A 13,486-nucleotide genomic window follows, 5' to 3' on the forward strand; every position below is an offset into this window, starting at 1 on the left:
GCATACAGTCTGGACTTAGCGGTCCTTCTACAGAAAGCTGCCCCACCATCAAGCTGCCCTGGGCGCTGGCAGCACAGGCTGGATTAGAGAGAGCTTTGGGCCAAACCGACGTCTCTTTCGCCGACTGACCAAGCAACAGCCGTCGACATGGCAGACAAGGGGAAAGCCGCTGCTCCGGGGTAAGCAGCCCAAACCACTACCAACATGCAGAAAGGAGGAGACATTTCTTTCGCGCGCAGACGGAAGACGGACTGACTGGGAAGTGTTTGGCCCGCAGGAGCAAGGACACCCCCACCAACCCGCGAGGCATACCGTATGCGCCGTTCGTCGACAAGGTCGAGGACTATGTGACCTCGCGCGCCGATACCGAACCGACACTGCGCAAGTTCCAGGAGATGATCGCGTGAGTCCGCTGCCGCACACCACCACCCCCGAGGCCCACCACCCAGGCTGCAGGATGCCACGGGATCGCAACTGCCGTTGTGGCGCGAGCGATGGATAGTCCAACAGGCGGGCGGGCGGGAGGGAGGGGCCTGAGGAAGAGGAGTCGTGGGTTGACGCGGGACAATCGAATCACAGGAAGTACCAGTACATGGAGTCGAACATGCAACGGAGAGCCGCGGGCCTGAAGGACAAGCTACCAGATATCCAAAAGACGCTGGAGACGGTGCGGTTCCTGAAGACGAGGACAGTATGTCACCCAGGCCCCGGCCTTGTGGCGTCGTGGCTGACATGAGCTACTGCTACTCAGGACGAGTCGGACCCGATCGAGACCACGTTTGAGCTCAACGACACGCTGTTCGCCAAGGCCGAGGTGCCGCCCACCGACGAGGTATACATCTGGCTCGGCGCCAACGTCATGCTGGCCTACCCGATAGACGAGGCGGAGACGCTGCTGGCCGACAGGTTGAGCAAGGCCCAGAAGAGCCTCGAGGACTGCGAGGAGGACGCCGAGTTCCTGAGGGAACAGATCACGGTAAGTATACTTTGTCCGCCCCCTCCCCCTCACCCTGCGCTTGTTGATTGTCTCGCACTCACACCACCCACCTCCGCCAGACCATGGAGGTCGCAACAGCTAGGGTGTACAACTGGGATGTCGTGCAGAAGCGCAAGGAGAAGGGCGAGGAGGAGAGCAAGGAGAAGGACGACAAGGCCGCCGGCGGCTGAGCTACCCGTGGCGCGGATAGGATAGGAGTTGCAGAATAGACGACCTTGTCGGGCCCCCATCACGTCGGTCATGTCACCAATCCCTCCGAATGGGAGGGAGGGTTTTGGTTTGAACCGAAATCACTCGATCCGCCCACAGGCCGAACTCATGGTTCAAAGAGCCAGTGGGCAGATTCCGGGCACTCAGGGCGATTACCGAGCAGTACGTAAGGACACTCGGATGATGAGAGGTAGTGGGGACGGCCTGCGGTAAATAGAAACCACAATGCCTTTCCAGCCATCCGTTTCATCGCCGTCCTCGTGAATTCGCAACAAGTATGGTTAGATCACTTGCCTGTCTCTATCGAATACAGGTTCACCGCCGGGGAGCTTCAAACTATCAAAGTGTTGTATGCCTGTCATGTTCTTTTTGCGTTGGGCGGAAATGAGCCATCCTGTATAAAACCAGAGGAATGGCTCCGAAGCCATCAGCTCACACCATCACATCAGTCTCGAAAATTGGATTGTTGACGTCAGCCTGTGTCATATGTATTCCTTTGTAAGCCCATGTCAGACGCACCTCCTGTCAGAAGCCGTCTTAGTCCAGTCTGATACGCCACCCTTTACATCGCCCAGGCCAGGGGAGCAGCTTGGGATCAGCTGACACCATACTCAATGTGTTCCTGAAGGCGGAATTTCTTATGGAAATCTACTTAGGTGATAGGATTGTGAACACAACACAAGACAAAGTACCTGTGTACTGGTGAAGGCTGGGTCGGGCCTATAGGCAAGGCATGTCGCGTAACAGCGGTTTAAGTCGACTATGGCTCAGAGTTTTAGTGAAAGTCAGGTTATTTTGAGGCTGGGAACGAGTGAGGAGTATTTTCATGGATGAAAACTTGAAATATGACAAAGGCCACTTACCCCCCATATCAAAACAGTTGGGCTTACACACATGCAATATAGATGGCGAAGCCTCGGTGCGGTCTGGCATGCCGGGCCTCTCGAATCGTGCCAACATAAGTAGTCGCCTTGATTTGCCCATGTCGCTCAACAGCAAGACAGAATGGCGTGGTGGAATATGATCCTCATCTCTGGATCTGGGCTTTCCAACACATGACTAAAAACCAAGTCACAAACATGGTCAGTGCTAGTTCGTCTTTGATCCTGGAGCGTCTATGGATTAGACACGGTCGACTTGTGTCATCCTTCAGGATTGATGTGAGTGGACTGCCACGAAACAGACCTTTGAATTCTGGTCTACTACAGTGTTCTACAAATCCCCGGCATCAATGCGCTTTTATTTGGTTCCGATGTCCTGTTGTTGGCCTAGTCTGTGACCACGAGTTGAGAAAACCGGGAGGCCCTATGCGGTAATTGCTTGTCCCTCGACGGTGAAAGACAAATCATCCGTGGTTAATTGCACGTGGTTCGCAATGAGTTTTGAAATACTGTCGTATTCGGAATGAACAATGTGTTCACAGCTTAGGCCGTTTGATACGTGGAGGTCCTGAAGCGTTGACAGATAGATCGTGGCAACGAATTCCAAGGTAACTGACCAGTATCAGGACTCCTCAAGGAATACTTGCGGGCTGATTATGTGTTTCCCTGAGAACAACGGGAAACGTAAGTGATGACTGCCGCACCCAAGCGGTGGAGTGACGACTTGCTGTCCTCTCGTTCAATTGAACTCCAGTGGACTTCCCCTTGTTCTCTTAGGCCCTGCCGCAGTGGCCATCGCCAGTCATACTTGACTTCGTTGTGTATGCCCATGGAAGACTTTGGCTACAGTATATTTCTACAATCAACTATTTATCTATTTACCATCTTCTCAGCCTTCAACAACCTACCCCATATCCTACACATGAAGTTGAAGACTACTCGGTATGTATCCTTAAACTTCTCCTTGCTCATACAGCCATGCATCTGCATTCGCATGCAAGCATCCCGGGAACCTGAGCGTCATAGTCGGCTCATTCTGTGTAAATAGATACCTGCTGCAGGGCGCACCGTATGAGCCAGACCTCTGTGATGTGGACTTTGGACGGCATTATATATGGAACACGATGACCTTACACCTTTGGTAACAACTTTGCTGTTCTAAAACCGTTGCAAGACGAGTTTACTTGAAACCGGGGAACATGACGTCGAATTGGAGTAGCGTTTACTGGATTTGGTGTCTATGATTACCCAATTCTGGCGACGGCAAGGCCGGCCTTTGACGAGGTTGTTTATATAAGAGGCGGTGGCGCCGATTCTGCTGATGACGCAGGGCTTTTGAAAGCGATATTATCAGAAATCACGTACTGTGCAGCTTCTATTTCCGTAGTACAGCCGTGCAATGCTGCAATTAGAAAGTCAAACAACGCGGTTACCGAAGCATAACAATTTCTTTCCCGTTGCCTCTAGTCGCCAGGGCACAGCAGTAGTGTACTGAGGCAAAGTCATATAGTCCTACAACTCAGGCGTGCATACTACATAGACCTGGCTACGCACAGAGAACACAAGGATGTACGTACCTAGGTAGGTGGGCTGTCAAAGACTGGGGCTCAGGGTGCTGAATGCTACCACCCTGACAATCTTAACTTGTGCACAGGGCGCAAACAAGGCGGTGGACGTTGTGGGGAGGGAGATTGACAGAGGGAATTACGGACTTCACCACATACTGTGGAGGAGAATGATACAGCCAGAAGATGCCCGTGGCAAAATACAGCCAGTCAAAGAGAGACGACCGGGGCACATGCATGCGTGCATGCACGCACTTGGACAGTTTAAATTCCGATTCATGTACTCTGTCATGTCAACAAGACTGCAAGTCGAGTTGGGCACCAGATGAGATGAGATGAGATCTGGATGAGAATGGGGCCCTGGCAGCATCCATTTCTGCCCTGCAAGGCCTGGCCCTCGCCCCGTTGGATGGATCTGACTGGCCAACCGGGAAATGCTCTAGAAGAGCGAGGAACGGGTTGGGGCGGTGCTGGCGGTGCTGGCGGTGCAGGAGAGCAGGCGGCGGTGGAGCAGCGGTTGATGACGTCCCCTCCAGATGCCCACCCCCGGCCGAGAGACCCTCCCAGCAGGCCAGTTGCCCCCCCACCACAGACAACATCAGACGGCCAAAAACGGGGCGCTCTCAAATTAGACAGGAGAACATCACAGCGTCGCCGGCCGCCACGCCTGCCACGCCTGCCACGCCCGCCACGCCAGCTCTCGCCTTGCTCGCCTTGCTCGCCTTGCTCCACCACACACCCCCTGGGCATGTTTCTGGACAACACCGCTTCTTTCTTGGACCCCTACACCTCGGCCTCCTGAGCGCGACCGTTTCCAGCTGTGGTCAAATTTCTGGTCTCATAATCGGGCAGGGCAAAAGACAATTACTTGGCCTCGACATCCCTCGACATCCCCCCGACATCCCCCTCAACCCTCAACTTTCCCATCCCGCCTTTTTTCCTCCTGCATCATCACCCCCGCCGCCGCCGCCTCCAGCACACCTACAAACCACAATGGCTGCCACAACAGGAACAGAGGGCATCCAGCTCGACCCAAAGTACGACGACTTTGACTTCCCCATCGTCGCCCCCGTCAAGGTCAACGGCCACCCTGGCCACTTGACCCCCGAGCAGAATGCCGCAGTCAAGCAGCTGCGGGAGTCGCTCGAGAAGCAGGGCTACACCGATCGCCTCGACTCCCTGACCCTGGTATGTACCTGCCTGATCTGAGGTCCGGCGAGCACCCATGTGGCCCTCGGAGCAGAGCTGACCGTGTCATCCGCCTCCAGCTGCGGTTCCTGCGCGCCCGGAAGTTTGACCTCGCTGCCACCGAGAAGATGTGAGCCGCATCCTGCCCTCTGCCTCCCCAGCATGCCCCGAGAATGGTTTGTTGACCTGCCGCAGGTTCATCGACGCCGAGAAGTGGCGGAAAGACACCAAGCTTGACGAGCTGCTGCCCACCTGGGACTACCCAGAGAAGGAGCAAATATTCCAGTTCTACCCTCAGTACTACCACGGGACCGACAAGGTACGATGCGGCCCCCCCTCCCCCCCAACGTCGATATTCCAACATTCACTAACAGGGAGCGTGCCCGACAGGATGGCCGCCCAATCTACATCGAGCAGCTCGGCAAGGTCGACATCGCCGCCATGAACAAGATCACCACCTCGGAGCGCATGCTGACCAACCTGGCCGTCGAGTACGAGCGCGTCGCCGACCCCCGCCTGCCCGCCTGCTCCCGCAAGGCCGGCCACCTCCTCGAGACGTGCTGCACCATCATGGACCTCAAGGGCGTCGGCCTGGGCAAGGCCCCGTCCGTCTACGGCTACCTCAAGTCCGCCTCCAACATGTCCCAGAACTACTACCCGGAGCGCCTGGGCAAGCTGTTCGTCATCAACGCCCCCTGGGGCTTCTCCACCATCTGGGGCGCCATCAAGGGCTGGATCGACCCCGTCACCGTGCAGAAGATCCACATCCTCGGCAGCGGCTACCAGAAGGAGCTGCTGCAGCACGTCTCCCCCGAGGCCCTGCCCAAGGCCTTCGGCGGCACCTGCGAGTGCCCCGGCGGCTGCATGTTCAGCGACATTGGCCCGTGGACCGACCCCCAGTACGCCAGGCCCGCCAAGTGGGAGAAGAAGGCCGACGGCGCCGCCGCGCCCGCGACCACGATCGAGACGAAGCAGGATGACCCTCAGGCTCCTGCCGCCGACCAGGCTGCGGCCCCAGCGGCAGCCGAGGAGGGCGCCAAGGCTGACGCCCCTGCCCCTCAAGCTGCATAGAGTCTCTGTAGTAGGTCTGTCATGGTGGTGTTTGGGGTTGAGGAGCCGGGGGGGCGGGGGGTCCCGTACACATAATTGTTGGGTTTGTTAAATATCGAGGAAGCGCATGGGTAGAAAAGAAGCACTGGGAAAGAGGTGCATGAGATGGGGCATAAAGTAAAGTAGTGCCTGCGTCTGCGTCTATTGTCGCGCAAAATCACAAGACCAAGATGAGGTTGAGACTGTCAGGATCCTGTCCCCATCTTGCACAGTTGACCATGCTCCCAAATCCGTGACGTGAGGTACATTGTTTGGCCCTGGTGGAACTTCAGCCCACCAGTTGTAGGAGCTTTCAAGGGCTCACTCAACAAGTGCCATGGTAGAAACCGCCGTGGTATCGTGCCAGCCGTGAAACCAACTCCATGCTTCTTCCACGTGGAGAGAGCGCCATCTCCTAAACGCCAGGAACGCCAAACAAGCTCCCATAAACACCGCCCTCCTCGGAAGGGACAGGTTCACCTCTCGGTGACAACATACTCGCCAGCAACCCTCGCCCGCTCCATCTTGGCCACCGTCGCAGGCATCTCCCTCCTCAGGCGGCCCAGCGTGTCCACCACGGCCGCATGGTCCGCCTCCACGCGGGGCTGTCGTTCCAGCGGCCCGATGCCATCCAGGAGGGCCTTGGGCTTGTTGTTGCTCTTCCGAGCATCGGCCCCCTCTTCTTCTTCTTCGCCTCCTTGTCCCTCCTCCTCCCCCCCTTTCTCCTCTTGCCCCTCGTCATCGCGCCCGCCGCCGCCGCCGCCCACGGCCGCCGCAACAGCACCGTCCCTCGCCCTCCCCAGCGCCTCCTCGTCCGCCCTCACGCCCTCCCAGAACCCCTCCGCGAAGCCCTTTGCCGTGGCCGCCGGCACGCGCCGCTTCAGCGCCGCGATCTCGCGCATCAGGTCCTCCTCCTCGCGCGCGAGCTCCTCCACCCGGGCGCGCTTCCGCGCGTCGAACGCCTCGTACTGCACTATCTCCTCTGGTTGCGAGTTGTTGTCGGCCCCGCCGCGCCGCTTCCGCAGGTTGTGTGTTGACGACGGCGAGGGGGAGTCGAGGTATACGGCCGGGAAGGTCCTGGCGTCGAGGTCAAAGCCGTTTATGGAGAGGTTTGGGGCTGCGAGGGTGAATGTTTGGGAGATGTACTGTTTTGTTGGGCGCGCGTCGAGCTGGTCAGCCTCTCTTGTGCTCTCTCTTCTTTTTTGGTTGCGTTTGTTGAGGAAGGGTAGGACAGTAGGAAGAAAAAGAAGGGAAGCAAAAAAAAGAAGGCATACATCGGCGACGAGCTTGTCGATCCTGACGCGCAGCTCGTCGGCGCCGTCATCGTGGGCGTCGTCGACGGGCGGGAAGGCGGCGTTGATGTGCTCCCCGGCGGCGCGGCGCACGTTGTTGATGAGGAAGGTCAGGTCCTCGGGGGACTGCAGCTCGATCTTGCGGTGCGCGCCGTCCATCGCGTTGCCGTTGTCCTTGTTTTTGATGTCGCTGTTGGTCGCCGAGGACGGCACGTTGGCATCAGCCTGTGAATGTTGTGGTTGAGTTTGTTGTGCTTGTAGGTCTTCGTTGGGTTTGTACGAGGAGCGCCTTCGAGCCGGCTTGTTCATTTCTATCTACCTGTCTTTTTTTTTTTGTTGTTGTTTAAATACTATCTGGGCCAGGATAAGTAATGTACCGCATTCATTCGGTACGTCAATGTCTCATTAAAGGCACCCAAAAGGGGAAATCATGGAGGATTGATCATGGCTTGCAGGGCGAGCCGCTCCCGTCGTACATGTCTTGAGAGATAGATGTGTTCAACGTTCAGTGCCATCGCCATGTTGCCTCTTCTGCAACGGCTGTCTGCTAAACCCGCGTAGCGCGTCGAGCTGCCCGGCCCCAATGCGGGTCGTGCATGTCAGGCAGGCATGGGAGCGCCAAGAACCTTGCCCGCCAGCCCGCCTGCCCACCTAGCCTGCTAGCCCCTGCACCCATCCCTCACTGGCCGACACCGGCGCTAGCTGCTGCTTATCAGTGACCGCGGGGCTTCTTATCAGGCAGCAAGGGCTGGGACCCGGAAGTGCTTGCAGCTATGAAGTAACATGGGATGGCCTGGCGGCAGTCTCGCCTTGGACCATGCCAACACGAAGGCCATTACAGTAACATGGGATTGTGGTTCCTTGGCTGTGGATATTGTGTATAATGCCGTTTCAGGAATGGATGGCCCCTTGCACAAGTTTGATTCCAAAATTGAACAAATATCTGTCAGTCAGTCCTGTTGGAACCGGTCCCACAGGATCCTGGTCTGGGGATGCCGACGTTGGATATTCTCCAAACCTTCTTTGTTCCCATAGGAGACATCTCACTGCTAACCCAAGCACCACCTAAGCAAGTCATAACGATTAGGTTTACCATGGGATTGTCGCATCTCTTCTTGGAGCAATGTCTGAGCGGAGTGCCAACAATGTCTTACAAGCAGTCAGATACGTACAAGCGGGTCTCTCTGTTGAGTAGAGCTGTTAACGACCAGGTGACCGTGTTCCCCCTTGTGCGCATACCCGACGACAAGAAATAACAGAACGCCCCATCCAAAAACCCCCTGACTAAGATCATAAGCATGATGAGTGTACGAAAGACCGCCGTGGGGAATAAGATACTACCAGAACAGCAATGAATGAGAAAAGACCCCCAGCTTCCAGTCTGAAAACATAACCCGGAACCCCTGCTATGGTGATGGTATCGGATGTCGGTGTCCCTTGCAGCGTCTTCCTGCTGGGAACCCTCCTGTCGTATTTGTTCGGCCCATGTCTTGTAAAAAGAAAACCAAGGAATGCCGTCCAGTGCGCCTGTTTGGGGGTGGAAGACAAGTGTTCTCGTGAGAATCAACCGTTCTAGAGCCGACCGGAATGGGAATGCAGAGAAAAAAAGAGAACCCTGCCTAGTTGTGGGGGAACATGTTCTGGATCTCCTCGTCCGTCAGGGTGATCTCCTTGACAGGCTCGCGCTTGTTCTCCAGGGGCGTATAGTCGTAATCGATGTAAGAGGGCAGGAAGAGCTCCGGGTTCCATTCAAAGCCCTGGCTGGTGGCGAGATAAGAGATCTGTCACACGAGGCCGTTGTCAGCTCACATTCGCAAGGCCGGCCTGCCCGGTGTCGGATGCTACTTACAAGCCGAGGTGGGCCGTCCTCGTCCCCGATGTTGATAGTGGTGGATTTGGATTCCGAGAGAGCGGAGCCTGACCACCAAGACAAGTCAGCCAACGGTAACAGACCCTCGTATGACGTGACAGGGGTTGCGGTGTGGGGAGGCTGAGGGCCCGGTGCCAGCCAGCACCTTGTTGTGCACCAGCCGAAGCGACCGACAATCATTGCGGGACTAAAGTGCTGGGTTGGGATTGGCAACTCACTCAGCAGGCTCGGTCGGCGCTCGTGTGCCATCTTCTGCTTCTGGGCCGAGTTGGAGGACTTGGAGGGCGTGGTGGGCGAGGTGGAATAAGTCGAGGAGGAGGAGCTCATGGGGCTGTGGACCTTGGGCTGCCTCTGGGACTGGGCGGGGATGTCGATGGAAGACGACATGGTGACGGGACGGCAGGTTACCGTAGATGGCAGCGAGGGGCCGCGGCCTGCAGGAGGCAGCCGTGTGATGGTGCTGCTGGCGGTGCTGGTGTTGTTTGTCCGGGAAGCGAGGGCTCACCGAACAACAGGCTGCCAGGTTGAGGAGAGATCATCAGAGAGTTGACGGACGGCAGGCCAAGGCGGGTTGGGGAGGTCGGGGAGGGAAGACGACAGGGAGATTAGCAGACAGGCGAAAGATAGACGTCAAAGGATTACAGCGTAACTCGGCGAAAGGATGACGGCCGACAAGTGAAGTGACGAGTGGGAGGAAATGCAAATCCCACGGCGGCAGCAACAGGCACTGCAGAAGAAAACAGGGAAAGGTTGCGGTTAAGGTTGGAGTGGAAGCGAAGGTTGGAGAGCAGAGGATGAGTCGGACGAACAGCGGACTGTGAGGTGACTGTACCACAGTACAAGCAGGAGGCTCTCCAGCCAGTACTCCGTACGGCAAGTCACCCACTCAGTCCCAAACTCCCAGCAGGCCACCCCTTGCTGCCCACCGGCGGGTCTCGCACTGTAAGGTAGAGGTATCGCCAGGCGTGAGCCGTAGTGCGGGGATACATTGGTGGGAGTCACCAGGCACACGGTGGTCTGGTACCTTTGAGTGCTCTGCCTTACCTGGAGCGGCTAGCCCCAGACTCGTCAGTAACACGGGTTCTGGTATGATTGACCTGGGCAGCAAGGAAACCGCAGTCTCGACTGCAACAAGCCGGGCGAACAGGCAGACAGGCTGCTCCGACGGCTGCTGTGTGGATATGCATGTGGGTATAGCCAGATGCAGGACTACCTGACTTCGAGCCAGCCAGCCAGCCAGCCAGCCACTCACTTAGCCTGGTTGTCGAGGGAGAATTAAGGTAGGCTCCCCGAGAGCCCAGGCACATGGCCGCCTCGCCTGGTCTCAGCTATGGTTCCGTGCCACACGAGTGCCTATCTACAGTGTACGTGCGACTACAGCATGTCCCCGTCCGTATGATGCCAGGCAGGATTGCCAGAATGGGTGCATGTGCCACTAGGTTGGCAGGTTGGCTTCACCAACCACCCCATGGGCTCCTCATCCCGGCCCGAACCTGGTGATTATATGTGGATATCGGGTTCGTTGCCTTGTTGCTCACCCGGCAGAACCACCTGTCTCTTCTCCCTGACGATGTGACACAGTATCCTGCTCGGTCCAGGACATGGAGGACTTGGGCTCTCGTGGACAACACATGGTCCAGAGGGCGCTTGCTGCCGAGTGAGGCACAGGTCTTGCATGAGCTGTCTGGCCAGTAGTATCGTATTCGGCAGGGGGGCGGGATGGGATAGGCAGCCAGGCAATGCTGGAACGGGGACTTACGGGCCCATTCAAAGCTGGGGCCGCGGATGCAAAGGTGGTGGGGCCTGGTCTGGCAGTCAGTCTGGTATGCCATCCTGCCTGCCAACCTGCCTCGAGCTGCCGGGTGCTGGACGAGCACGGACCAGTTAAGTCAACTGCCACTTTGTACCTATGTAGCCTAGCCTCTCATGCTTAATCGCGGTGGGTCTCAACTTGGAAGGGACGAGCTGCTGGATGACTCAGCAAGAGTTGCAGGGTGGCCGAGGAGCTGGCGTTGACGTTCGCGTGCCTGGAGCCGGCCAGAGCTAGGAGCAACTTCCATCAGCTTCGCCTCTCCCAACTACTTCCAACCAAGCAGCAATCCACCCTCCCGCCTCGCCCTCTTTAGAACACCTCGGTTCTTCTTGCCATCGTTGCCGTCTTCCATCCTCGTCGTGTCAGCCGCCAACCTCGCCTCACATACATCCAGACCCGACAAGATGGGTGACGTCTTGGTAGAAAACCCGGCGGGCCTGGCATCCATCAAAAAGCCGGCGCCGTCGACGATACCGGCCATCGATAACTTCGAGGGGATCGCCACGGACACCGGTGATGACTACGCAGATCTGAAGAAGCTGCAAAGGCAACTGGAGTACATTCAGCTGCAGGAGGAGTACATCAAGGATGAGCAGCGAAGCCTCAAGCGGGAGCTCGTCCGCGCCCAGGAGGAGATCAAGAGGATCCAGAGTGTGCCCCTGGTCATCGGCCAGTTCATGGAGGCTATCGACCAGAAGTGAGTCTCCCCAAGTCGCCGCCCAACAGACATATTGCACACATCCCCCCGCTCGCAGTGAGCTGACAGGGCATCGCGACAGCACCGGCATTGTCCAGTCATCTACCGGCTCCAACTACGTCGTCCGCATCCTCTCCACCCTCGACCGCGAGCTTCTGAAGCCCTCGTCATCGGTCGCGCTACACAGGCACTCCAATGCCCTCGTCGACATCCTGCCGCCCGAGGCTGACTCCTCCATCGCCATGCTTGGCTCGGATGAGAAGCCCGATGTGACCTACGCAGACGTCGGTGGCCTGGACATGCAGAAGCAGGAGATCCGCGAGGCTGTGGAGCTTCCCCTGACACACTTCGACCTCTACAGGCAGATTGGTATCGACCCCCCTCGTGGTGTGCTGTTGTACGGCCCACCAGGAACAGGAAAGACAATGTTGGTGAAGGCCGTGGCAAACAGCACAACCGCGAACTTCATCCGCGTCGTGGGATCCGAGTTTGTTCAGAAGTACCTAGGCGAGGGACCCAGGATGGTCCGAGACGTGTTCCGGATGGCGAGGGAAAACTCGCCCGCCATCATCTTCATCGACGAAATCGACGCCATCGCCACCAAGCGATTCGACGCCCAGACTGGTGCCGACCGTGAGGTGCAGCGTATCCTGCTCGAGCTGCTGAACCAGATGGATGGTTTCGACCAGACCGCCAACGTCAAGGTCATCATGGCGACGAACCGTGCGGACACGCTCGACCCTGCGCTTCTGCGTCCTGGACGTCTGGACCGAAAGATTGAGTTCCCCTCGCTTCGGGACCGCCGGGAGAGGCGACTGATCTTCACGACCATCGCATCCAAGATGAGTCTCGCGCCCGAGGTCGACCTTGACTCGTTGATCGTGCGCAATGACCCCTTGAGTGGCGCTATCATTGCCGCCATCATGCAGGAGGCTGGCCTGCGGGCCGTGAGGAAGAACAGGTACAACATCATCCAGAGCGATCTGGATGACGCGTACTCAAGCCAAGTCAAGGGCACGAGTGACGAGAACAAGTTTGAGTTCTACAAATAAACGAACGGCCGTGGGAGCACTGGAGATCACCGGGCAGGATGGAAACTTGGTGCATTGCAATGGGTGGCAATGGAATAGACAGCTGGCAGGAGATGTATAAGGATAGCACCCAGTGTTGGGACATACCAACACGGCATCTCCAAATGTACAACATGACGATATTATTTGACGGCCTGCTTCGGGCTCCAGGTTCAACCCCATATCCACTTGTGTCGATAATTACCACAATTGGAGATCAACTCGCTACAAGCCCGTGTCAAGGCGCGGGACTGCCCCCCAACATCCTTCATTCCTGTGACTCTCCATATCCTCCGTGCTGCGCACCTGAGACACTAATTGTCTGACACTGTGATCGGTGCTCAGTAAGCGGATACAAACCCACGGTGCGGGCTTGCTGGCATATGGCCTAGGCAAACGCAAAAAAGGAGTGGTCATCCCATGTCGCCCACTCCCCTATACAATGAGGCTTACAGCACCCAACCTGATATCCTGCTCGAAAACTGCAGAGGCAGCGCAGCTCACACATCAGGTTCGAGAAGCGTGTATGTATGTACAGCTGTCTGAGGTCGAGCTGGCTTGGAGTCGGGTGACTAAATCTTCAGCTCATGACTAGCCGGCACCGCCGATGATCAATAATAAATCCGTGGAAAACATCGGCGCCAGAGCCACTAGACGTTTTGCTACATGGGTGCCTCAGATATCAGTGCATGTATGTCTTGGTGCTGCAGTTGTTCATGGCAGCGGAGGACGGAGAGTATGGACGACATCGTTTTTCGTAAGGGGGCCTGCCTGGTGGGACACGCATGGCGAGTCGGTCGTGTTGGGCGGCCGA

General features: G+C 57.2%; 5 protein-coding genes across 5 annotated transcripts; 3 read left to right on the top strand and 2 right to left on the bottom strand.

Annotated features, from left to right (window-relative positions):
• Window positions 1-21: 21 nt before the first annotated feature.
• Window positions 22-1,443, top strand: KVR01_008254 (tubulin-binding prefolding complex subunit PAC10). The gene is made up of 5 exons (XM_044791969.1): window positions 22-179; window positions 278-403; window positions 580-691; window positions 752-976; window positions 1,057-1,443. Exons 1-5 carry the CDS (start codon window positions 148-150, stop codon window positions 1,165-1,167), a joined length of 606 nt encoding a protein of 201 aa, XP_044643232.1. The 5' UTR covers window positions 22-147; the 3' UTR covers window positions 1,168-1,443.
• Window positions 1,444-4,150: 2,707 nt separating this feature from the next.
• Window positions 4,151-6,725, top strand: KVR01_007927 (uncharacterized protein). The gene is made up of 4 exons (XM_044788401.1): window positions 4,151-4,841; window positions 4,922-4,971; window positions 5,037-5,160; window positions 5,232-6,725. The coding sequence occupies exons 1-4, from the start codon at window positions 4,647-4,649 to the stop codon at window positions 5,910-5,912; spliced, it is 1,050 nt and encodes a 349-aa protein (XP_044642905.1). The 5' UTR covers window positions 4,151-4,646; the 3' UTR covers window positions 5,913-6,725.
• On the bottom strand, window positions 6,407-7,713 carry KVR01_007887 (uncharacterized protein; the record flags this gene model as incomplete). Its single annotated transcript, XM_044782137.1, has 2 exons — window positions 7,205-7,713; window positions 6,407-7,075 (listed from the first exon to the last, which is right to left on the bottom strand). Exons 1-2 carry the CDS (start codon window positions 7,529-7,531, stop codon window positions 6,407-6,409), a joined length of 996 nt encoding a protein of 331 aa, XP_044642865.1. The 5' UTR covers window positions 7,532-7,713.
• A 257-nt stretch (window positions 7,714-7,970) lies between these two features.
• On the bottom strand, window positions 7,971-10,336 carry KVR01_008083 (uncharacterized protein). The gene is made up of 3 exons (XM_044791276.1): window positions 9,311-10,336; window positions 9,072-9,139; window positions 7,971-9,003 (listed from the first exon to the last, which is right to left on the bottom strand). The coding sequence occupies exons 1-3, from the start codon at window positions 9,477-9,479 to the stop codon at window positions 8,842-8,844; spliced, it is 399 nt and encodes a 132-aa protein (XP_044643061.1). The 5' UTR covers window positions 9,480-10,336; the 3' UTR covers window positions 7,971-8,841.
• A 726-nt stretch (window positions 10,337-11,062) lies between these two features.
• Window positions 11,063-13,167, top strand: KVR01_007751 (proteasome regulatory particle base subunit RPT3). Its single transcript, XM_044787339.1, has 2 exons — window positions 11,063-11,602; window positions 11,685-13,167. The coding sequence occupies exons 1-2, from the start codon at window positions 11,310-11,312 to the stop codon at window positions 12,652-12,654; spliced, it is 1,263 nt and encodes a 420-aa protein (XP_044642729.1). The 5' UTR covers window positions 11,063-11,309; the 3' UTR covers window positions 12,655-13,167.
• Window positions 13,168-13,486: the final 319 nt, after the last annotated feature.

The sequence above is a fragment of the Diaporthe batatas genome (genome assembly GCF_019321695.1).
Source record: "Diaporthe batatas strain CRI 302-4 chromosome Unknown Contig00009, whole genome shotgun sequence".
In the NCBI taxonomy this organism is placed as follows: domain Eukaryota; kingdom Fungi; phylum Ascomycota; class Sordariomycetes; order Diaporthales; family Diaporthaceae; genus Diaporthe; species Diaporthe batatas.

Coding starts and splice junctions, on each gene's coding strand:
- KVR01_008254 (XM_044791969.1), top strand. CDS start 148: ATGGCAGACAAGGGGAAAGCCGCTGCTCCGGG. Junction 404..579: donor AAGTTCCAGGAGATGATCGC/GTGAGTCCGCTG, acceptor ATCGAATCACAG/GAAGTACCAGTACATGGAGT. Junction 692..751: donor GGTTCCTGAAGACGAGGACA/GTATGTCACCCA, acceptor ACTGCTACTCAG/GACGAGTCGGACCCGATCGA.
- KVR01_007927 (XM_044788401.1), top strand. CDS start 4,647: ATGGCTGCCACAACAGGAACAGAGGGCATCCAGCTCGACCCAAAGTAC. Junction 4,842..4,921: donor GCCTCGACTCCCTGACCCTG/GTATGTACCTGC, acceptor ATCCGCCTCCAG/CTGCGGTTCCTGCGCGCCCG. Junction 5,161..5,231: donor ACTACCACGGGACCGACAAG/GTACGATGCGGC, acceptor CGTGCCCGACAG/GATGGCCGCCCAATCTACAT.
- KVR01_008083 (XM_044791276.1), bottom strand. CDS start 9,479: ATGTCGTCTTCCATCGACATCCCCGCCCAGTCCCAGAGGCAGCCCAAG. Junction 9,140..9,310: donor GCGCCGACCGAGCCTGCTGA/GTGAGTTGCCAA, acceptor CTTGGTGGTCAG/GCTCCGCTCTCTCGGAATCC. Junction 9,004..9,071: donor AGGACGGCCCACCTCGGCTT/GTAAGTAGCATC, acceptor CTCGTGTGACAG/ATCTCTTATCTCGCCACCAG.
- KVR01_007751 (XM_044787339.1), top strand. CDS start 11,310: ATGGGTGACGTCTTGGTAGAAAACCCGGCGGGCCTGGCATCCATCAAA. Junction 11,603..11,684: donor ATGGAGGCTATCGACCAGAA/GTGAGTCTCCCC, acceptor GCATCGCGACAG/CACCGGCATTGTCCAGTCAT.